Source organism: Balaenoptera ricei, chromosome 12 (genome assembly GCF_028023285.1).
Source record: "Balaenoptera ricei isolate mBalRic1 chromosome 12, mBalRic1.hap2, whole genome shotgun sequence".
In the NCBI taxonomy this organism is placed as follows: domain Eukaryota; kingdom Metazoa; phylum Chordata; class Mammalia; order Artiodactyla; family Balaenopteridae; genus Balaenoptera; species Balaenoptera ricei.
This window is the reverse complement of record NC_082650.1, coordinates 44,807,731-44,832,277: the sequence shown is the minus strand read 5'-3', so window position 1 is coordinate 44,832,277 and position 24,547 is coordinate 44,807,731. Positions and strand designations below refer to the sequence as shown.

The 24,547-nt window shown below is 37.2% G+C and overlaps 1 protein-coding gene across 3 annotated transcripts in view; it reads left to right on the top strand.

Annotated features, from left to right (window-relative positions):
• DSE (dermatan sulfate epimerase) overlaps positions 1 to 24,547 on the top strand; it is a 69,426-nt gene that overhangs the window by 30,277 nt on the left and 14,602 nt on the right. For 2 of the 3 annotated variants that reach the window (XM_059941983.1, XM_059941982.1), the window contains exon 2: positions 1,722 to 2,190. In XM_059941983.1, the coding sequence (XP_059797966.1) occupies positions 1,775 to 2,190 (416 nt within the window). In that variant the 5' untranslated portion in view covers positions 1,722 to 1,774. Of the gene's footprint in view, positions 1 to 1,721; positions 2,191 to 24,547 lie in introns of those variants that run through there. The other variant, XM_059941984.1, reaches the window with a different exon arrangement.

Genomic DNA, 24,547 nt, shown 5'->3' with positions numbered 1-24,547 from the left:
AAAAGAGCAAAAAATAGACCTCGGGGTGGGGGCAGTGGGGACTGAGCATTACTTCAGACTCAGCCATGTCTCTGTGTTGCCAGAGACCACACCCCTCCTCAGACATAACCACAGAAGACTCTGGGCCAGCTCTCTGACCTTGAAGGAGGCAGCCAGTTGCCTTGAAGATTTGGGTGCTAGACACAATACGGGTAGAGTCCAAGAGTTATTTCTATTTTATATGTTTTATTTAGCATGGCTATGTTAATTGTTTTTATTCATTACAGGTTCTACTCTTGAAGTAAATCTAAACTGCTTCACAAAATCACTGCCACTGAGTTTTATATATGTAGTCTAAAGCATGTTCAGAAATACAAAGAATACTAGAGATTATGGCAGCATCTACAAGTGATGCCATGTTGCCTTTCTCTTGCAGATGGACCAAGCTGAGAATATGGATTGTTCTCCAATGTGTATTAAATCCTTAGTTTTCTTTCTTCTGAATGTGATGAGGCAGATTTTCCTTGGAAAAATAGTTTGTGTTCAGCTGGAGAGGTTGATTTTTCTCCATCAGTTTCTCCGTTGAATAATTGAAAACTACTGTTCATTATTTACATAAAACTGTCTTTTTCTGGTCTGCTTTCTATAACCTTTCCCCTCTGAGGAATTTTAAGAATTCCCTGACTTTCCTCTGGGGGATTTTATGCCTGCTTTATCCCAGATGTGGGACATAGACCAGGCTGAGGGTTTTCTTTCGTTTTTTTTTTTTTTTTTTTTTTTAATGTTCCTACTTTGAAAGACATTCTTGCTAACCTGTGAGCAAAGCTGCCACTGAAAAAAAGGATTTTCAAGAAAGTTAAGCAGTTAAGAAAATTTGTGAGCTTGGTTTAAATGTCTGACTTACTGAATGACACCAAAATCCCGAATGCAAAATGAAAAAGTAGACAGTAGTTTCAAATAATAAGGGGAAAATGCACACGTGTTCTTTCAGCCTTTTAATTCTGGAATTTTATTTTCTGAATGAAGGCATGTCACTCTCTAGTCCCCGCAGCCCCGTGTCTGATCTTGCCCTGCACGCCTGCCCATGTCAGCCCAGGGAACGCATGGGCTTAGCAGATGTTTACCCTGCTTTTGTTGTCCCCACCTTCTGCTGACACAAAGAGAATATTTAGCCTTACTCATAATATTTTGTCTGCTCACATTCATATAGATGTATTGATCCTAATCCCTGGTTCAGAATGGAGAATGCTGAGAAGAGGGGAGAACTTAGTGTGAAGGAGGCTGTATTAAGACAGGATTTTCTTATTTTTTTTTTTCCCCTAACGTCCATTCAGATTCCCAGACGATATTTCATCACAAGCTTTTGGTTACTGTGGTTTTCATATTAATGTCCAAAAATACCATAAAATCAAAACGTTTTTTGTGTGATAAAATGTGAGACGAATGCCAACAAGAGTTTTTCTTCTCTACTCGAGCAGATATTATACTGTTTTCCCAAGTCCAAAGTTTCTGTTTTCCACAATGAATATGTCTGTTGTTATCATGTGTAATTAATTAATGACTTAATTAAATGATTAGGTTTTAGTTTCTTCCTAGTTCAAATTTTTGCTGTATTTTTGAAAAGTCTAAAAATTCATAAGCTTTATTTTCATAGTAAGCAAGGTTACTACCTACCACGTATTTCCTACTTCACCATGGTCCCCTGGTTGACATATCCTCCTCTTCTCTTTTCCGTCCTGTAGGATCTTTCGAAGATGGTTTGGCTGCCTTGGAGATTTGGAGATCTGATGCCACGATGAGGACTCACACACGGGGGGCTCCCAGTGTGTTTTTCATATATTTATTTTGCTTTGTGTCAGCCTACGTCACCGACAAGAACCCAGAAGTCATGATTCCCTTTATGAATGCCAACTATGACAGCCATCCAATGCTGTACTTCTCCAGGGCAGAGGTGGCCAAGCTCCAGCTCAGGGCTGCCAGCTCCCACGAGCACATTGCCGCCCGGCTCACTGAGGCCGTGCACACCATGCTGTCCAGCCCCTTGGAGTACCTCCCTCCCTGGGATCCCAAGGAGTACAGCGCCCGCTGGAATGAAATTTACGGCAACAACTTGGGGGCCTTGGCCATGTTCTGCGTGCTGTATCCTGAGAACATTGAAGCCCGAGATATGGCCAAAGACTACATGGAGAGGATGGCAGCTCAGCCTAGTTGGTAGATTTTTGTCTTTTTCTTCTTACTGTATTAAACTCTGCAATTTAAAAAAATGAATTCATAGTCAATGAAATCTCAGAGGCTAGATTTTCACATACTTGTGTGTGTGTGTGTATGTGTGTGTGTGTGTGTGTGTGTGTGTGAGTGAAGGGGAAAGGATACTTGTTATTTATGTTGTTAGTGGCTTATGAATGGTCCCTAGTTTCAAAAGACGTAGTAACTTCCATGTTTAAAGTTAGAAGACAAATATTTAGGTAGAACCTAACCAAAGAAAAAATAATTTGCTGCATTGAGTAAATAGTATCATCTTGTTTGTTGAGATTTCTTTCCCCCTTGTTTAACAGCCTTGTATTACCATCATCAGGCCTTAGGTTCTGATTGACCCCCAAGTGGTTAAAACCTTTTGCCAGCAAGAGATTTCCGCCAATTAAGATTTCTTTGCATTTTAGGACAATTAGGAGCCAAAAGTAAATGTGATAGGATTAACTGACAATTTATAAATAAGATCTTATCCAGTAACCAGCAAATTGCCCAAACCTGTAGGAAAACCAATGTTGTGGTATAATTGTGTGAGGAATTCTAATTATGTAATAATTTACTTTCAGAAGTTCAAGATTTGAGAACAAACTTCCTGTCTCTTCTTGATTAGCTTAAATTTATTTTATTTGTGTATAATTAATGTGTCTACCTGCTTCCAAAAGGTATGGGATGAATTAATTAAACTAGGGATTCTGCGGGTATTCTTATTTAAACTGTGTTTTAATACACATGGTCCAATTACACTAAAAAAAATTACAAACTGTATGAAATATCCTTTTAAAATTATGTAGGCTGATACTTGTCATAGGGTTGGAGAGAGCTCATTTTTAAATGCTTAGAAAAATCAGTGATGCATATAATGTTGTGAAGAGTTACATCTCAGATATCATAAGGGTGAATAATGGTAGCTTGCAAGCTTCCTGAATTCTGCCAGTATGGTAAGTAAATTTAATACTTCCTAAATTTCTGCCAATATGGTAAAGAATGTTGTTTGCTTATAGAATTTGAAGGAGTTTCTGGAATTTCTAAACGAAAAAGATTTTGGAAGAGTTGACATTAAATCCGTATCAGAGCTTATTTTTTTAAGGCTTGTTATGAGGTATGTATAATCATTTTGAAGCTTACAATATTTTAGGTTGGAAAGAACCTTTTTATTTGATTTGTTTCAAAGCTGAGCCGTGTATGCCATAGTTTCTGTTCTTGACTAACCTCATTCTACTCCTGACACCAAGAAAGAAAATAAAGATGTATGAAAATTGGATATTTGACTTATAAGTTTCTATTATCAAGTATTACAATTACTCACTTGACATTGTACAGTTAGTTAAAAAGTGGCAACCATATTTACTTTAGGGAAGAAAACCTTTGTTGCCTATAAGGGTACTTTTAAAGTCCTTTTTGTTTTAGATAGATAAGTGAAATTTGACAGAATAAGATACGGATGAAAATGTTCCAGAGAGCCATCTGTTTCACTTCATGAAAGAGTAGCTAACTGTGAAGTACTACTTTTTAATGGAGATTTTTTTAGTACAAATACAATCGCATTAAGAGAATTCACAGGACCAGTGCAATTGTATTATGATGATATAAAACATTCAGGCATATAAATACCAATTTAAATGAATGCTGTCTTTAGAGAGGATTAGACTCCTATGATGAGGAAAATAAATAAAAATGACCATTTTCATAGGTTCTACAAGTTCAGAATTACTGGTTGTGGAGTTTATTAGAGGACTAGTACTTTGTTCATGGCAGTATTGATAAAAATAGGTATACCTCTATGCCGTTATCCAGTAACCCAAAAGCCAGTCTGTGATTTAATAGAGCTGAACAGTTGACTTCTTTCCCTAGACCTCTTAGAAGATGAAGGTCAGAAATTGAGAATTTACCTTTACATCTGGTTTCTAGTTCCAGAAGTGATCCTAGCATAAAAAGTCGAGCTACTGGAACATTTTTGTCTTGGCAAGTACTGTTACTAGGTTGTACTTTTGAATGATTTTATGGAAATTTTAACTTTTTAAGAGCACCCACACCCAACCCCTAGACCCTTAAATTTTTATTAAATTGTAGTTGAATATAATCAATCACTTTCTGACAACTTAAAACACTGCTAAATGTTTTGGTAGTTCAACTGTTCCTATTTAAATCAACTAAATCATATGTCCCCACTGTGCCCAGAGAAGTGTATTGTGGTCGTTGTCATCGTCTTAGGACATAGCTCACCTATATTTGGTTTCAGAGGAAAATAAAAGACTGACTCTTATTTATAAAGATGCAGACCTACTAGACCTACTAGAGAATGGACTTGAGGATACGGGGAGGGGGAAGGGTAAGCTGGGACAAAGTGAGAGAGTGGCATGGACATATATGCACTACCAAACGTAAAATAGGTAGCTAGTGGGAAGCAGCCGCATAGCACAGAGAGATCAGCTCGGTGCTTTGTGACCACCTAGAGGGATGGGATAGGGAGGGTGGGAGGGAGGGAGGGAGATGCAAGAGGGAAGAGATATGGGGACATACATATATGTATAACTGATTCACTTTGTTATAAAGCAGAAGCTGACACACTGTTGTAAAGCAATTATACTCCAATAAAGATGTTTTAAAAAAAAACTACTATGTATAAAATAAATAATCAGCAAGGATATATTGTACAGTGCAGTGAAATATAGCCATTATTTTGTAATTAAAAAAGAGATCAATAATTAATATTGATTAATTAATCAATTAATTTGATTAATTAATTAGTTAATTTTAAAAGCTTCCTACAATGGCTTCATCAGACTTAATACATTTGCCATATTCCGTGAGGATCCTTTCTACTCCTTTGAAAACCAGTGACTAAATTGTGTCCACTCACTTATTCAATTAACAAACATTTATTGAGCATCTGTTGTATGTCATGTACCATTCTAGGTGCTGGGGATTCAGTGATGAAAAAAATAGCCCAGTAAGTTTAAAATTTGCACCTAGGGTAAGGGCTGCAAACATTGGGTATTTGAAACCTAAGCTAGGACTATATTCTCTGCTCAGAATTAAGTGTAAGGATCACTTAATAGTAGGGGTTCATTAGTTTTTTGTTTTTCAATTAAGCAGAATTCAAGACTATCTGGATTTTTTAATTAATTAATTTATTTATTTATTTTTAAATTAAAAAAAACTTTAAAATAATTTTTGTTGGAGTATCTTATTAGTTTTTATTCATGACTTAAAGATTTGAGGATTAAATGAGATAATGTAAAGTATTTAGCACAGTTCCTATCAAATGGTAAGCCTTCAGTAAATAAGAATAATGAGAATAATGATAATTATTGTTACTGATATTTGCTTAGTACTTAGATCCTGTTTAGTTTATAATTTGGTGTATGTAGGCTGTAAGGAAATAGTATTTGTTTGGGATTTATTTGGCGATTTTACTTATCTTTGTCCAAATTGCTTTCAAAACTAGAACATCTGTTTAACTCATAACATATTCCTTTTGGCTTTATTCCATTAAAACTTTCAGCAATGCTCCCCTGGGCCCTTTTTTTGGCATATAAGAATCTGATGGTAACACCAATCATGACGGCTTAGGGGAAAGTAACAGTGATGCGTCTTTTGTCTGGTATTCAAAAGAAGTACATCTGAGATATACATGCATACAGATTTATTAATGTGATTCGTTTCACTTGAGTATTTTGGGGTTTTTTTGGGTTTTTTTCTTTGAATTTTTATTGTAGTATAGTTATTTACAGTGTTGTGTTAGTTTCAGGTGTACAGCAAAGTGAATCAGTTGTACATATACCATTTGAGTAGTTTGTAAATAAAGAGCTAAAAGGTCACACCTGTAGATTCACTTATTTAAGAGTCTAGGGCCATTGGAAAACTTAAATGGAAAATATTGTCTAATGATATACTGATCTTATGTGTTCATCTGATATAATGTACTACAAAGTGGAAAGGGAATCTCATAGATTGATAATGATGATGGTGGTGATTGAAAAATAACAACATGCAAAACTTTCTTCTTTTGACATTATAATTCTGTGTGTCAGGGAGTACCCAGATGATTGGGCACCACAGAAAGATGAGACATGTCTACATACTGTATCTGCTTTTGCGGAGATGCCCATATTCTCTCTCAGAAGCTCTCTCCTTTGTTCCTCTGCCTTCTGTTAATGTCATGCACTCTTCATAACATCCTTCATAACAGTAAAAGTAACAGAGTAATTTAATTGTTCTTAGTTCTAAAAATCAAATTTAAAAAGATATTATTTTAACCTGTATAAAAAATGGCAAATTATTTTCAGCATCACCAATAATGTCTCTGACCTTTGAATTAAGTCCCCTATAGATCTCATCTTCCTGATGAAAGCTAGGATTTGGGTTATAGTTGGCTCTGTGTTATATAAAAGCGTGATTAGAACTTAGTCAGACAACTTCTTTAAGAAAGCTTAATGAGCTGAGGTCATAAATCTAGAGCTGGTAACAATAGAAAATGCATTTAATTACACTTAAAGTCAATTCATTTTTTTAATACAATATCACCTAGTCACCAGAGCAAGTTCTGTGTACGTCAGTTGGCACATGGGGGTATTCTCATTTATAAATAGTTGCTTTCTGCATTCAGTCCTTACATAATTAAAAAGAGAACATTATTGGATTCCAAATAACTAAAAATTCTCCATCACCTTTTTTTCCCCAAGAGCTTAAACTTTAAGGTGGGAAAATAATAAAAACAGTTCTTAGTCAAGATTGAAGAGATTTCCAAAAAGTCAAATTTTTGGAGTTTTTGGAGTCAGCAGACATTGCTCTACTTCCCTAAAATTTTCATACGTGTGTATATTTTTATTTATTTTTACTTTTTTCTACTATACCTTTTTCCCCAAAGATGAAGGAAACAAAAAACAATATTCAAATAAGAAATATCTGAGAAAGAAAGGAGGAAAGAAAAAGATAAGGGACATCAGCTAGACTAGCAATGAGACAGTTACTGAAATGCATCTTATGTCCCATGGGTGAGTGGGCCACAGGTGGGCCCTGAATTTTTTTAACAGCAAAGAAAGTAGGCTCAATTAGTTTTGAAGTATAGAGTGTCCATGGGATTAAAAGTAGATCAGCTTCTCTACAGAACTACTACTCTTGACCCAAGGATCAGAAAGAAATTTCTCCTGGAGTTTTCATGAGGAACCTGCACAATAGTTTCATGAACATCCTTCCATTGCATGTGTGATGAATTGCACAGTGCTGGCTTTTTTATGTTAGACTAGACTGAGGGCAGGACCGGGTCTGTTTTGCTCATGCATGTATCCCTCAGCACTTAACACAGTATCAGGTAGATTTCTGCCCAATGAATGAATGCTCTAGCATCCCTGGAGATGCTCCAAAGTGAAATTCACTAAAACCGGGGTGGAGGTAGAAGGGATGGACATACGGTTTAGCCGCAGGCCACTTTTTTTCCTAGTCTAGCTGAGTCCTTCAGTAGAATTTTGAATATGCAGAAAAATGAAATGACCATGTATCTATCGGGCAGCCTCTTTACACACTGTGTATCTCAGCTGAGCTCATGATTGATGGGTTCTGTGAGCTTGGGTATTATACTGCTCTGCCTGTTCTTACAGTGATCTTCTATATAGCTAAAAACAAACATGAAAAACTCACTCAAATGATTACTGGAAAACACTACACACCTGAATCACTTAAGAAAGATAAAGGTAAGTTGACCATATCTCACTTACTATGAAGAGATGAATGCATTGAACAGTGATTGTAACAGAAAAGATTTGTTGTTCAACCTCTGTTGACAGCACATAGTTATCCAACGTGCATTTCTGAGCAGTGGGCTTTTCAAGGCTTTTGTCTAAACCTTGTAAAGCCTGGAGAAGGGGCCTAGCATAGCAGTCCTTGGAGGCAGGGGTGCACTTGCATCTTGACTCTGCTATTTTATTAGGCTTTAGCAGGTTTTTTTTAACCTCGGTAAACCTCATTTTCTTTATCTTTAAAATGTGGATGATTCTTCCCATGCAAATATGTTGTTCCAAGGATTAAATGAGATAATGCATGTAAAGCTCTTAGCATTATGTTCCTGCCACATAGTTTTACTAAAAAGTTTATTTTTATTACACAGAAATAGATATGACCATGTAGCTTTATTCTTAAGTTTCTTGACACACAGGACTCCATTTTACCTACTTTCACTCTGGAGTTGTGTTTTTGAGAAGTACTCATTTTGCATCATTCTTTTCCCTTTCTTTATAGTATTTTTGCTTACTTATCATCAGAAAATAAATCACAGAGGAAAGAAATTACTTCACTCTTGCGTTGGTGCCAGTCAAGTACAGGAATTCAGAACTGATGAGGGAAACAAAGAAAGTTGAACTTTTGGACAGAGAAGTAATTATAATTTTATTCGCAACAGACCTTGTATTAATTCCCTTGCCTGTGGATTGCAAACTTCTGGAGAGTGACATGTGAGGGCCCATTTGCAAAATAAAATATTAAAAAAATAGTAAAGTAAAGGGAAAAAAAGAGAAAGAAAAGCCCCTGGCAGATCGGAATGAACCAATCAGTTTCATTCCTGTACGTTCCAAAATGAAGAGTGCGCCCATGTTTCTCAGCGTGGCGTGCTGGGCTCCAAATGCAGTTCCCTACAGCTGTTTCACAGGCTTCTTATTTCTCTAAATTGCATGTCAAGGCTGAGAATCAAAGTGGGGGAGGATGTAGCTGGGCCCCAACATGTGGAGCCACAGCACCGGGAGCAAAAAGATCAGGTTTTCCTCTCCTGACTTTACAGTGGTGAAGACCGGGAGGCGTAGCCCGGAGTGCACCCGGAATCCATTGGATTCAAGGCAGCAAATCCAGTGGCCCCGTGAAACAAATGCAGGCTCTCCGAAAACCCAGCCCCCAATTCCCCTGGCTTTTTCTCCTTCATGCTTTCTCTTCCTTCTGCCCTTCCCCCTCCTCTTTCCGCCTCTTTTTCTCTCTGTTCCTTTCATTCTGTGATCTGAAGAAAGTTACTGCTTTTACCCTGCTGCAGATCCTTGGAAACAGAAGGCTAAAACTGATGACAGCAAGGCTTTTTATGATGTTCAGATTCTTCAATATTTACAGAAACACATGTGTTAGGAACCTGGCTGTTGGGAATTTCCTTCTTTTACGTCATTTAATAAGCAGGTTGTTGCCAGCACCGTTGCAGATGAAGACACTGGGCAAGGATTGGTGTCAGGAGACAGCAGGTGAGGAATTGCTCAGGGAGAGGCCAGGTCAGGTGTGTGGGTTAGCTGAGCATCTCAGTGCAGGTTTTCATACACACCAAGCAAACTCCTCTCCATCTATTTCAAATTGAGTGAGGATAAAATTGTTTTAATAAAGCTTCTTTCTAACAACAAATGTGAGACTGACTTATAACACCTCTAGACATACACAGCTGGAAAGAAATGCAACGTTAGTTTTCTTGTGGGATCTGTTTGTTGTTTGAGTCTAACATGCAGTACTGGTGCAACCCTCAGCTGTCTCCATGATGAGCAATGCTCTCTCCTATCCTGTTCCTCTAGTGTCACTTGTTGCCTTTTTAATAAAACATGCGGCGTGGGCTTGCAGAGTTGTCTGAGGGAGCTCTGCTTAAGGCCAGAGGCACCCTCATCCCCCTTCTGATGGGATTCTAAGCCTGTGCCCCTCACCCCATGTATACCGCAAAGATATGAATGTAGTAAGTTCCACACCGACTTTACAGTCTGGCTCTTACATATTACTCAGCCATAAAAAGGAACAAAATTGAGTCATTTGTTGATACGTGGATGGACCTAGAGACTGTCATACAGAGTGAAGTAAGTCAGAAAGAGAAAAACAAATATTGTATATTAACGCATATATGTGGAACCTAGAAAAATGGTACGGATGAACTGGTTTGCAGGGCAGAAATTGAGACACAGATGTAGAGAACAAACGTATGGACACCAAGGGGGGAAAGCCGCGGGGGGGTGGGGATGGTGGTGTGATGAATTGGGTGATTGAGATTGACATGTATACACTGATGTGTATAAAATTGATGACTAATAAGAACCTGCTGTATAAAAAAATAAATAAAATTCAAAAAAAAAAAAAACCCAACTTGCTAAGCATGTTGTTTAAATTTTGTGCCTTCCTTGCCCTGTATCTTGAGGGAAGATGTTAGTTAGCAAGTACTGCATATATATCTGTATTCTATTCCAATAATGCTTTATAATTGTTTTTTAAAAGTTGCCTTTGTCTGTTAAGTGAGACACGTATTTAGTTCTAATACCACTAAAGACATAGGGCCTTGCTGACATTAAGTTCTTACTAATGCTATATAGAGAGATATATATAACTACTGGAGAATAGTAGTGACATGAGTATGTCCTTGGAGTCTCTTGTAAAGCTGCGTAGTTCTTTTTACCTTAGTTACCTTCAGAATGGCATTTTACTTCTTCATTTCCTTCTGCTGTATCCATCAAGAGAACATATTTTAGCCACGTTTAACACAGTCTCTCTCATCCATCCTGCCTTTTTCTTTCCATTGTCAACATGCTGGCTTAGGACAGCAGGAGGAACCTTAGTCAGGGGCCAGATGATTGTGTTTCCCGCATAAGCCTGTGTGTAGAAGCTTTGTGTGTGGGGGGCTTGGAGGAGAGGAATCAGGAGGAGGGGAACTAGGTGGAAGCTTTTTTTAGTCTAGGGGGGAAATGACCACAGTTAAGTCAGTGAGAGTGGGGAAAAGAAGGAATGAATCTGAGACATTTAGGGCAGGACTTCCTTGGCGGTCCAGTGGTTAAGATTCCATGCTTCCATTGCAGGGGCCATGGGTTCGATCCCTGGTCGGGGAACTAAGGTCCCGCATGGCGCACGGTGCGGCCAAAAAATGAAAAAAAAAAAAAAAGAGAGAGAGAGATGTAGGACAGAGAATCTACAAAGAGATTGATTGGATATGGGACACTTTCTCAAAGTATGGTTCTTTCATCAGAATCATATAGGTATTCTTAAAAACACAGATTCCTGGGCCTGGCCCAGACTCAGTGAATCACGATCATTTGGAGTAGGCCAAAGAACAAGTCCCCCATGTGATCTGAGGCACGCTAAGAATTAAATAGTAAAGAGAAGGGTGTTATGAAGCATGGGACTTGGTTTTTGTCTAGGCATTGTGCTAGGTATTGGGATATAAAAATTTGAGGGCAAGTTAATACATCTTGTTGTTGATCTATGGAAAATATGAACTAATAGACTATATTAATGCAGATGATAAAGGCTGTGATTGAGAAAGTATCGTGTGTAATGGGAAGACAGAGAGGTACTTCAGGATGCCCAACATTGGAGCGCTGGGAAGGCTTTCCTCCTGGGGCCTGAAGGACAAATAGGAATCAGCCCAGTGAAGGGGAAAGAGAACATGTTTGATTGTTCCAAGTAGAAATAACTGAAGTTCAGAGGCCGTGACAGAAGGAAGCAGAATGCTTTTGAGGAACTGAAAATTTAATGTAGGGAGGAGACAAGTAAGCATTGAGGCTTTGAGTAGAGAGCCAGATGCCGCAAGGCCTTGTCCACCACGTGAAGGAGTTTGGACTTTTTCTTACAAGAACTATGAGGCCATTGAAGGGTTTTAACAGGGCAGCAACATGGTCAGATTTGTGTGTGTGTGTGTGTGTGTATGTGTTTAACTTTTTCATTGTAAAATAAAAGTAGAGCACCATACAAACAAACGTGTGGCTTAGTAAAGTATTTTAAAGCAAACGCCCTGGTAACCACAGCACAGCTCCAGAAATAGAATGTTGCCAGCCACCCCGGGAAGCCCCTCGTAAGCCTTGTCCCAATCACAGCTCCCTGTGTCCCTGCAAAGACTACCCTGACTTCCAGGGTCATCGGTCACGTCCTTGTGTTTCTTTATAGTTCATTCAAGTGTGCATCCCTAGGCACAAGTTTAGTCTTGCTCATTTTTTAAATGTTTTTTAAGTCTTTTTTATCTGCAGTTTCACCTCCATCCCTTTATTTTTGTTACAATTTATCTGTGGAAGAATCTGAGCCCTTTGACCTGCTCAGCTTCCCACAGTCTGGATGTTGTTGATTGCAGGCTCAAGATGCAGCTCAGTGAGTTCCTCCACCCTTGGCATTTCCTAGGAACTGACAGCTGGGTGCTGAGGCTTGCTCCAGCTCAGTTTTGATCACTTTGACACAAGCATAGCTGGTGGCTGTTCTCTCATCAGGAGACGCAAAGTGGCTGCTGGTTTCTCCATGTGACAGATTGGTGTTTTAGGAAGAATCTCTGGTCATATGTGGAGAGTAGATTGCAGAGGTCAAACCAGGAAGACCAGTTAGGCCTTTTGTGTTTATCCAGATGACAGCCTGGAATAGGGGCTCTGAGAATGCAAAGAAATGATGGGTTCCAGAAAGGTTTAAGGATTAGCGTGTATTGGATCGGCCAAAATGTTTGTTCGGGTTTTTCCATAAGATCTTATGGAAAACACCCAAATGAACTTTTTGGCCGACCCAATATAAGACTTGACAATGATATTTGAGGACAGGAAAGACTAAGAACTTTCTTTTATGGGATGCTGAGAGGCATGGGACCTTTCAATGAGGTCGCAACACTTGGAACTCTTGGAGAGTACTAATAAAGGGTTTGGTTTTGGATCAACTGAGTTTGAAGTGCCTGTGGACCCAAGAGGAGATGTTGAGTTCATGTCTCTCCAGCATTATTTTTAGCTACCTCCTGTTTGCTGGAAGTGTACTGTGACTTTAAAAAATGTCATCACCAGGAAAAAAAAAATTTATCCAGTATAAAATATGCTTTCAAGTACAACAGACATAGTTTCTGTGGATGATAGGAAAATGTAGAAGAAAAGTTCAAAGAATGTTAGATTTAATTAAAGTAAGCTTATCACAATAAATAAATGAATAACAACAAGAAGAGTGAGAAGAAAAGGTAAAGTGCTAAAAGAGCCACTTGGGTGTCCTCAAATGACTTTCTGGATGTGAAGCCAAAATGAAACATCATGTAGGCATCACTCCAGGAGGAAAGTATCAGCTTGAGAGAATCGTGCTATTTCTTCTTAAGTTGAAAAAAAAAAAAAAAAAAGATTCTTGATGAGGTGTGGATGGCAATTTGGGTTTGTAACAATTTAATGTGCAATTTTTAATTCATTTCTGTGATTCAATTACAGGGAATACACTATTCCAAGAAAAAAAATCTAAGGAAAGGGAGAGTTAAGAATAAATCCACACATATTGCTAAAATTTTATATTAACTTTAATATCTTTCTGCCCTAAACTTTGGGCCATAATTTTGAAAAACCGTATGGAGCTTACTGTTTTACCTTCTTTGGAGAACCTGTTGACATGGGAAAGATTTTACACTATTACTAAAGCCAGTTTGAATCTTTTACTCTTTGCTTTTCTATCATAGCCTGTCACTTGGTTAAAGAAGATGTGATTACATTCAGCCTTTGGGGTGGGGTCAGCTTTTATTTTCCATATGACAGATAACCCTAGATCTAAAACTCGGGGAAGTATTTAATGCCCACGGCATGTTGAAGATAGCTCACAAGTTTGGCTCATTTAATCTAAATTTACTTTATCCCTTAATTCTATTTTATGGCAAATAGCACATCCTCCAAATTTTTTATGATTCACAAAGAAAAATCCTAAACTGACTTTTTCCACTTCGTTGCCAAATTAAGAAGTACTCTTTAAAACTGTGTCCCCAGGACATGAAATAAAATAAACATCATTGGTACAAGGTGCTGTTCATAGGTATTATTTCATTGCCTCTCTTGAAAATAAATGGCTTCAAAGCCAAACAAACGTTTTGGGGGATGAGAAATGTTTTCTTGTTCTTTTTCTACACAGTGACAAATTACTTTTCGTTCTTGAATTGACTGTGTGGACCCATTTGGTGTTTCACATCTGCCTCTGGCATACACTGTCTACTGGCCTCTTTGAACATTCTGAACTTCTCTGGTGGTCTGGGTTCCTTCCTAATGAACTCATGATGGATCTTCCCTCATGGTGGGCTCCAGATCCTCTGCTGGAAAGTGTTTGGGGCAACCCAGTCTCAACCTATCTCCACGCACTAAAGCAGGCCCTGGGCCTGGGTCCTCTCTGCCTACAGGATGCATCTGATGGGCTGCTTGTTTGGTGGCACATTTACCCTCTAAGACAGTGGCTTTCAAACCTTTTTTGACTGTGACCCACAGTAAGAAATAAAGTTTACATCACAACCCAATATACACATAACTTTAACTCTATTAACTCTACATATGTAAATATATAAGTAGAAGTTGTGTGAATCAGCCCTTGCATTTAAGTCATGCTTTGCACTCTGCTATTTCCTATTCCATGCCATTAAATTCCACTAAAAATATGCTTGTCACAACCCCTTAATTCATGCCACAATCTATTAATAGCTTGTTATTTATAATTTGAAAACTCTGCCTAACATTGTGATAAACACATGATTCCTTTTCAGAGAATCCCTTCTTAATAACCCTCTTCTTGAATATCTCCAGTGAGGGGACTGCTTCACTCTTTGAGGTGGCTTCCTTATTCCATAATTCTAGTGTTCAGTGTTCTTGTTCCTAAAATATATTAGGAAGCGTTGTTTTTTCATTAGGAAACAGTGTGTGTCTGTGATTAATGATTACATTTCAGGTTTCCAGGGCTGAGTGGAATAAATTCTGCAGCACGTTATTTCCAGTTGGCACCCAGAATAAAATCAAGAACAGTTCATTCACTGTTTTAAAAAGGCAACTTCAGCAAAACCTTGAAATAGCATATTGTAAAAGAGAGAAATTCTGATAAAGCATTAAAAAGTGGGAATCTTGGGTAACTATTAACCTTACTGAGGAAACCATAATAGAAAGTAAAATACTGTTTCATGTATCCTAGCACCTTAAGGTCGGCCTTATTTTGGTTTTGGTATCTTCCTAACATCAGGGTGGCAAGATTCAGCAATTTGATTACCGTTTTTGCCGTTGTTAAAGTATCCCTCACTTTTTAAACTTACTGTCGCAGGTAATTCTCTGCCCTTTTGCATGTGGTGGTGTCAAAATCTTAGAGGATTTCTTTAAAATAAATGGGAGTCACCACGTGTTCAGGCAGCAGCAGGAAGATGGTGCATACAAGATGGCAGTGACGACAAGTCAGATTCTTGAAGGTCGGTGTATTATTGCTAAGGCAGCTGTGACAAAGTAACACAGACTAGGTGGCTTAAAGCAAACAGAAGTTGATTCTCTCACAGTTCTGGAGGCTAGAAATCTGCAACCAGGGTGTCAGCAGGGTCTCTGTTCCTTCTGGAGGCTCCAAGGAAAAACTGTCTCATGCCACTCCCCTAGCTTCAGGTGGTTGTAGGCAACCCTTGGCATTCCTTGACTTGTAGATGCATAACTCATCTACCTCTCACACGTACCATCCACCACCAACACATACAAACTGCTTGTCCCTCCAGCCTTCCAATATAGATATGTTGTGATTTTGATTGAATGAATGTTGTGTTTGCATACTTTAAGGAGGCAAAAGCTGTTGACAGCTGAACCGTGTCATATACTTATGATTACTTTCAGTTTGTGTGCAACTTTTTGTTATCTCTAGGATTAATAACAGCCTTTTTGCTTTATTTGCTTAGTTTCCTATACATTTATCACTAATTACCAACCAGACTCTCACTCAGTTATGTAAGTCTCTTAATCCATTCAAACAAGATGTTCTTAATAAGACATTCTTAACAATTCATCTTCTTGAAGAGGAACCTGCCAAAGCCTTTGACTGGTTATAATCTAGATCTACAGTATGGCTGTTGACTTACTCTTCTTTTTTCTCATGGGGTGGGTCCCCTCTGCAACATGAATCTCATGTTGTCTTCTTTTTGGTATATATCTTAATTTGGGTGGAGAAATTCTTCACTGGTTTCCAGAGGAAGTATTGATGAGCAGGAAATTTTGAAAATGTGGGTGTCTTTTTACATTGTGTATCTATTAAAAATTATTGTATAGTTTTGTTTTTTTTTTTAAAACTTCTTTCTAAGTTTTTTCTTTTTTTTTTTTTTTAGGAATTCACGTTCTTTTATTTATTTATTTATTTATCTATGACTGTGTTGAGTCTTCGTTTCTGTGCGAGGGCTTTCTCTAGTTGCGGCAAGTGGGGACCACTCTTCATCGCGGTGCGCGGGCCTCTCACCATCGCGGCCTCTCTTGTTGCAGAGCACAGGCTCCAGACGCGCAGGCTCAGTAATTGTGGCTCACGGGCCCAGTTGCTCCGTGGCATGTGGGATCTTCCCAGACCAGGGCTCGAACCCGTGTCCCCTGCATTGGCAGGCAGACTCTCAACCACTGCGCCACCAGGGAAGCCCTGTATAGTTATTTTTTAATACTGTCTTCTTTTAACCTTTATACTAGAGTTATAAGTGATTTACCCACCACCATTACAATATTAGAGTATTCTGCATTTAAGTGTATATTTACCTTTACCGGTGAGTTTTATACTTTCATGTTATCACGTTACTAATTGGCATCCTTTCATTTCAGTTTGAAGAACTCCCTTTAACATTTCTTCTAAGACCAGTTAGTGGTGATAAACTTATTCAGCATATGTTTATCTGGAAAACTCTTTTAACTCTCCTTCAATTCTGAGGGACAGTTTTACTTGGTTGATTATTCTTGATTGGCAGTTTTCTTCTTTCAACAATTTGAGTATATCGTCCCACTTCCTTCTGGTCCCCAAGGTTTCTTCTGAAAAATCTGCTGATAGTATTATGGGAGTTCCCTTGTACATAATAAGTGGCTTTTATCTTTTTTTTAAAATTTTATTTATTTATAAATTTATTTATTTATTTATTTATGGCTGTGTTGGGTCTTCACATTGCTGTGAGTGGACTTTCTCTAGTTGTGGCGAGTGGGGGCTACTCTTCGTTGTGGTGCGCGGGCTTCTCATTGCGGTGGCTTCTCTTGTTGTGGAGCATGGGGTCTAGGCGTGTGGGCTTCAGTAGTTGTGGCATGCAGGCTCAGTAGTTACAGCTCGTGGGCTCTAGAGTGCAGGCTCAGTAGTTGTGGTGCACGGCCTTTGTTGCTCCGCGGCATGTGGGATCTTCCCAGACCAGGGCTCGAACCTGTGTCCCCTGCATTGGCAGGCAGATTCTTAACCGCTGTGCCACCAGGGAGGTCCCTATCTTTCTATTTTTAAGATTCTCTTTGTCTTTAATTTTTGAAAATTTAATAATGTGTCTTGCTGTGGGTCTCTTTAGAGGCATCTTTTTTGATACTCTGTGCTACCTGTATCTGGGGGTCTGCTTCTTTCTCCTCAGGTTAGGAAAGTTTTCAGGCATTATATCTTTGCATAAGCTTCTCTCCCTTCCTCTCTCTTCTTCTTCTGGTACCCCTATAATGTGTATATTGGTCTTCTTATGGTGTCCCATAAGTCCCTTAAGCTATCTTCACTCTTTTTTATTCTTTTTCCTTTTTGCTCTTCTGATTGGATGAATTCCACTGCTCTCTCTTTAAGTTCACTGATCCTTTTTTCCACTTGATCTAGTCTGCTGTTGAATCCTTCTATTGAATTTAGTTCAGTTATTGAATTTTTCAGTGCTATGACAATGCAATGCTCAGTACTTTTTGATATTTTCTGTCTCTTTGTTGAAGTGCTCCCTCTGTTCATGCATTGCTCTCCTGACTTTGGTGAGCATCTTTATGACTGTTATTTTGAACTCTCTATCAGATAAATCACTCATCTCCATTTTGTTAAGGTTGATTTCTAGAGATTTATCTTTTTCTTTGGTTTGGAACATATTCTCCTATTTGTTCATTTTATATTGCATCAAATCTGAAACATAATTTCATCTCAATATTTATTTCTGACTTATATTTAACTTTAAATATCTGAAATATTTACATGGTTCACAATGTATCATGTCAGAATCATATTACAAATAATTCCATGATAAATAACCTTATGCACATATGGTTTTTTATTTGTGGACATGTGTCTTTGGGGTAGGTTGCTATAAGTGGTATTACTGGGTCAAAATATAAAATGTTTATAAAATTTGTTAAATGTTACCAAACTCTACCCCTTAGGATTTATACTACTCTGCACCCCTAACAGCATTTTAAGAGTGTGCCTATTTCTCCACAGCTTTGACTAGAGTATTTGTCATATGTGAGATTTTTACTGATTTGAATGTTAGATCAGTTGTAATTTGATTTAAATTTCTTTTATAATAAGTGGAGATGAGAATTTTGAATGAGGGATGTTTGCCCTTTTTTTTTAACTGTCTTGTTTGTCACTTGCTCATTTTTCCAATGAGATTTTGATATTTTTCTTAAATTTTATGAGCATTTGGTATGTTAGGATAAGTCTAACTGTATTCAGGGTATATGATACAAATATTTTTCCCCACTTTATTCATGTTTACTTGTGGTCTTTTTTTTCCCCCTATGGAAAAGGTTTTGTCTTATTTTTTCTTTTAAGCTTTATATGGCCAAAATGATCAGTCTTTTCTTCTATTGCTTCTTGTTTTTGAATCATAGTTGGAAAGGCTTTCCCTTCTCCAGGTCACAAAGGAATTCATCCATGCTTTCTTTTAAGATTTTTTATCTCATACTTTACATTTAGATGCCTAATTAATTTAGAGTTTATTTTCTTGTCTTCTATGAGGTTTGGATCCAATTTTCTCCTTTTTTCAAATGACTATCTAGTTGTTCCAGTATAACTTGTTAGAGGGTACTTCTTTTCCCTATTGATTTTTGATGCCACCTTTATCACATACCGAGTTTCCATATGTTTTGTACCTGTTTCTGAATTTTGTTTCATTCCATTGGTATGTCTGTCTATTCATATGTCAGTACCACTGTATTCTGATTAGCGAAGGTTTATAGTATGTTTTCTTCTCTGGCAGAGCTAGCCACCCTCCATCATTGTTTTTCTTTTCATTGACTTCCCTGGCTCTTCTTGCATGTTTAATTTTTTCTTAAAATCAAATCGACTACTTCTAGGCGTTGTTTCTCACATGATCACTGGATGCTTGCATAGTCATTGACTGAAGTGATGACATCTATGAATTGTTCAACTGAACTTTTATTTATTTATTTATTTGTTCATTCATTCATTCATTTGGCTGTACCATGTGGCATGTGGAACTTTCCCAACCAGGGATCGAACCCGTGCCCCCTTCCTTGCATTGGAAGCGTGGAGTCTTAACCACGGGGCCACCAGGGAAGTCCTCAACTGAACTTTTAGAAACATTTTACATATATAAATATAAAGCATGTTAAACCTATAAAATACCAAGCTACTTTTTTAAAAGGCCAAAATCATTTGATTAAGCTTTTCTGAACAATGCAGGAAATCTGGGTTTTTCTCTCCTACCACAGAATTTCTCCATTATAACAGATTCTTTCGTAATTTATTATTAGAATTTGATAGGTGAGCCTGTTTTAAACTCTAGTCCTTTGAGCTCTGCCTTTCTTACAAAGCAGAGGTCTTCTTATCAAATTTGAATCATCTTAATTATTGTGCTTCTCCCTCTTACCTTTTCAGGCTGGACACTAGCCCAAAACACACTTGGCCAGCAAAAAAAGGTTACAATTTTGAATGCTGTTTGATTCCATTTAAATAGAATGAAACAGCGTACTTGGATAGCATACTTGGATATTTGGATAAAAGGACTTTGTGTCAGTGAATTAAACACTGGAATAATGACATGGCAGTGCCATTTCCCATTTAACAACACTACTACATTAGCTTGGTGTATATTTTGACACTCAGACTAATTCATTTTCTCTATAAGCCATCTAGAATACTTTTTTAAGTAAAAAAGAATATTCTTTTTAGTTTCTGCTTTTGCATAATTGACTCCTCAGTATTCTTGAGTAGGGCCAAACTGACCTAAATTTTTGTATTTTAGAATTTAATATTTGGAATATTGAATTTATAGCTTTAAAATGAAATTAAGTGGTAGTACTCTATATTGAATCCAGTGATTTCATGAATATGGAAATGAAGATTGTGGAAGAAAATGATCTTTTATAGTTCATGGTCGATAAGTCATTTTCCCTGAAGATGTCTTAATATACAATCAATTCCCATTCTATCATTGTGTTATCCTTTTAGCGATTGTTCTCTAGTAGGGAGCAAAGTAGATGTTCAAAAAGGAAAGCTCATTGTCTATTTCTGTGTCTGTAGCCCTGGCTAGCTTTAGGAGCTGAACGTTCTCAGCATGCAGGTTCAGGCCCACCAGCCCCTGGACCAGCTGGACCTGGAGCAGTACATTAGGAGCTTCACGCTCAGCAGAGGTCTGTGGGGAGAAGGAAGAATTGTTTCAGGAATGCTACATGGTTGGAATCACATGTTCCTAGGGTGGGCCCTGAGCAACCTTGTGAGCACAGTATCATGATACCTCTTCTCATGTCTGCCCCTTTTCCCACACCTCATGCCTGTTTCTCTCTTGGTATCATGAACATGGCAGGGCTTTAGAACCCTGTGTTGTATTTCAGCGTAAGTGCCCTTCTGCCTAGCTCTTGGTAGGTTTGCTGACTAGCCCTTTCTTCTGGCTGGGTTCTTATTGCAAAGTTGGTGACTTTCTTTAAAAGCACAGTGCTTTCCCTCACCAGGAAGAAGTAAAAATTCTAGATTCAGGTAGTCCTGGATTCCATTCTTGGCTCCACTATTTAACTTAGCTACGTGATCTTCAATGAGTAATTTTCCTATCCAAATAACGCTTTTACAATCTATGAAATGGGGCTGTAACATCTAATGTGAATTTTGAAGATTAAATGAAATAAAGTATGTAAAGGGCTTGGCACACACTATGTGCTTAATTAATATGAAATATAACTTTTCTCTTTCCTCCCAACTATAAATAGTTAATTTTGCTTCATGATGCAAATGCCACCCCTTAGCCACCTGATCAAACATTTGGAATATGGACTATAAACCAGGCCAAAGTTGAGTTTAACATGCCCCTTGGATAGCTTGCTACCCACTCAGAGGCCCCTAGATCAAGTTTCTCTATATTCCAGGCTTACTCTGCTCTTCTTGGCAAATCACTCTCAGGGTCCCACTGTGCCTCACAGGCAAGGCCACACGGGTTAGAAATCCACTTCCTTTGGCTAAATGTTACAGGAATTACTTACAAAATTTAACCTATTACTGACATTTAACATTTATGGCTAGTTTTTATGTTTAACTTACAGAGGGGAAAAAAGATGAATCACAATTGCCATGAGTCATATTTTTAAAAGCAGTGGTAACACATGACTCTCCTAACTTACTGGAGGTTGTTTCCAAGCACACAAAGGTATTTGGTTGAAAAACTGAATGACTTTCTGTCAGGTTACTGTCTTCAGGACTCTTTTAGAATGAATAGATTGATTTACATTTTAAGAATAGAACTGACCTTATATTGGCATATTTTGGTGGTGTGAACAAGTACGTGCTGTAGGCAGAGGTGTAGCTTACGTGCAGTAGACACAGCTGCAGCGAAGCCGGCAAATGTGAAGTTGGTGCTGCTCTGCCCTGTAAAGTTACATCTGGGAATTTCTAAAGAGCTCATCGCTGCACTGTACGTTTAAATTCTTAATTCCTTTAAGGCTTATTTCATTTTCTCTTAAATTTATATTTATACATAAACATCTAGTGTCTAAAATAAACCAGATTTTGAAATATGAATCTTCTACTTTATGAATTTACTATGTAAATATTTTAGAGGGTTATAAAACTGTATGTTAGCTCAAAATGAGAAAAAGAAGGATTGTTTTGAGTTCTACTTTTTGGAAACGTTTAACAAACAGTGGAGCCTCATTTAAACGTACTTTTGAAAACACATAGACTTGCTTATACCATGGATCAAATCATGACCTTCAAAATACAGTTACATATGAAAATCCTGGTATAAAATTGTCAAGCTGTAAAATGTGCTCAAAAACAGGACTAATAACCATAATAACATTATAAAGGGAGTTACGAGTTGTCCCATTGTTTCCAGTATTTTTTTTTTTTGTATATCGTTGATTCATTTAAATATTTAAATATCAATGACCTCTTGACACCTCTTAGATTTTAAATACAGAACTTCTGTTATTCCAAGTATTTATTTTAACAGTATTTGTATAAATGAAATAGTATAAAAATTTAAACAATATTATACATAGACTATTCTGTGAACCTCTTAATACCTAAGATTAATCTTAGATACCTAAGTATTAATCTTTTCACAGATAATAATTTTCTACAAAATATCTACTAAGACTATATGGAAAAAATTTGAATATAATTATTTGATCATTTAAAACAAATCTATGCAAATAAAAATGGATGCCAACATTGTTATTAGACTTTTTTTATTAGTCGTTTCATCAAGTAAGCTGTCAATTTTTAAGTAACAGACTCCTTAGATTGCCTACTTTTGTACTCTGTACATAGTAGTTCAAAAGCATTTATGATAATGGAAGCAGTCTATCCACCTGAAATTGTTATAAAAATTCTGATTAGTGAAGCTACTAAATTTTGGAAAGGTTTTTATGTCTCTTCCTTTTACAGTCACAACTTGATTTATGGAAATAGCACATCATGATAAACCCTATGCCTTTCCCCACCAATACCATGCACCCCAACCCAGGCAATTAATAGTTCCTTTCTATGTTCACATCATTCTGTTTCACATAAATTCACTTAAATTCACCTTTGGAAATACTCTAGGCAGCAGATTTTAAATGTTTTGGACTCAGAACTCTTTCACACTCTTAAAAATTAATGAGGACATCAGACATCAAAGAGCTTTGTTTATGTGGGCTATACCTATTGAAATTTACCATACTAGAAATTAAAACTAAGAAAACTTTAAAAATATTTATTCATCCTCTTGAAAAATCCATTTCATATTAACAGATAACATATTTTTAGGCAAAAAATAACTAGATTTTTGGAGACAAAATATTTAGTGTGAAGGAGATCATTGTTTTATACTTTTGCAAATCTTGCATATCTTCTTCTGTATTCAGTTTGTTGCAATGTAGTGTTTAAGTTGAAAATATGAAGAAAATCCAGCTTCACACAGACATCTGACTGAAAAGGGAGGAGTATTTGAAGAGTCTTTTCAGATAATTATGACAGCTTTCTTTGCTACTGTACTAGAACTTGACAAGTGGTAGTTTTGTAAAAGTTAGTTCTATGTGGAATCTGGATTATAAAAGTTAGTTTCAATGTGGAATCTGAAACCATGTTAGTTAATAAAATTCCTCATATATTTTAATTGGTAAAAAATCCATTAGTATGTTTTGCACTTATAATGAATCTTTTATCTTTGTATGGTTTTGTAATATGCCTTTTCTATTTGAATGTTTATTCGCTGAGTTATTCCCATCTTTCAAATGTTGATGCATTTAGTTATATAATATAAAAATAAATCACACTTGTTATCACTGACCTCATCAGGAAAGTCTTAAAGTATTGGTAAACTTTTAAGCTCATGGTAGCAATACAATTTTTCCAAAATTCTTTTTTTTTTTTTTTTTTTTTTTGCTTGAAAGCTCAAATTTTGTCATTGTCAACAAAACCTTTCAGTTTTTCTTCAACTGGCAGGCTTCCTTGTTTCAAAAAGACTTCCACTTAAAATACACAAGTCTAAAAAAACTGTAATTTGTCAGTTGGTCATTCTCTCACGTAAAAACGATGTTTCATGAAAAAGCAAGGAGCTAGTTCAGCTCTCAACTAAATGCACAATTTCTTCTCCTCATGATAGTTATTTACTTTGCTACGGATAGTGCTTTTTACATAACTTCCCATTTCATCATATGGGGTATTAGAAAGATATAAACTAAAAAGGTTGAGATTTTATAAAATTAATCATTTTTACCACTTTATCAAGGATATTCTTAAGTGAAACTGGCTTTTTTTTTTTTTTTAAACTTAGAGTGCACGGCAGTGTGCAGAATCATACAAGGATTACTAGAGCAGTTCAGTGCCCCTGCCTGGATTCGTGCTAAGATGCCAACATTTTTAACCCACTAGTACTTTTGCACCATCAGTGCAAATATCAACATATAACATCTTTATATTATTATGAGAATAAGTTTTAGTCATGGATCCCCTGAAAGAGTCTCAGAGACCCCAGGGGTCCATGGACCTTAATTTAAGAACAGCTCTCTAAACAGTAGAAAGTATAGCTTATAAAAAGAGGAATACAGTAAAAATTTTCCGAACTAACCTCCTCTTAACTTAGTTAATTTTCTTAACTAACCACCTCTTAACTGACTTGCCAATGAAATTAACCTCCATTGCTTGTATAACTGGCAGCAGCTCTCAGAGACTGCTGAATGTCAAGGCTGTGTCCATTAATTTCTGTTGC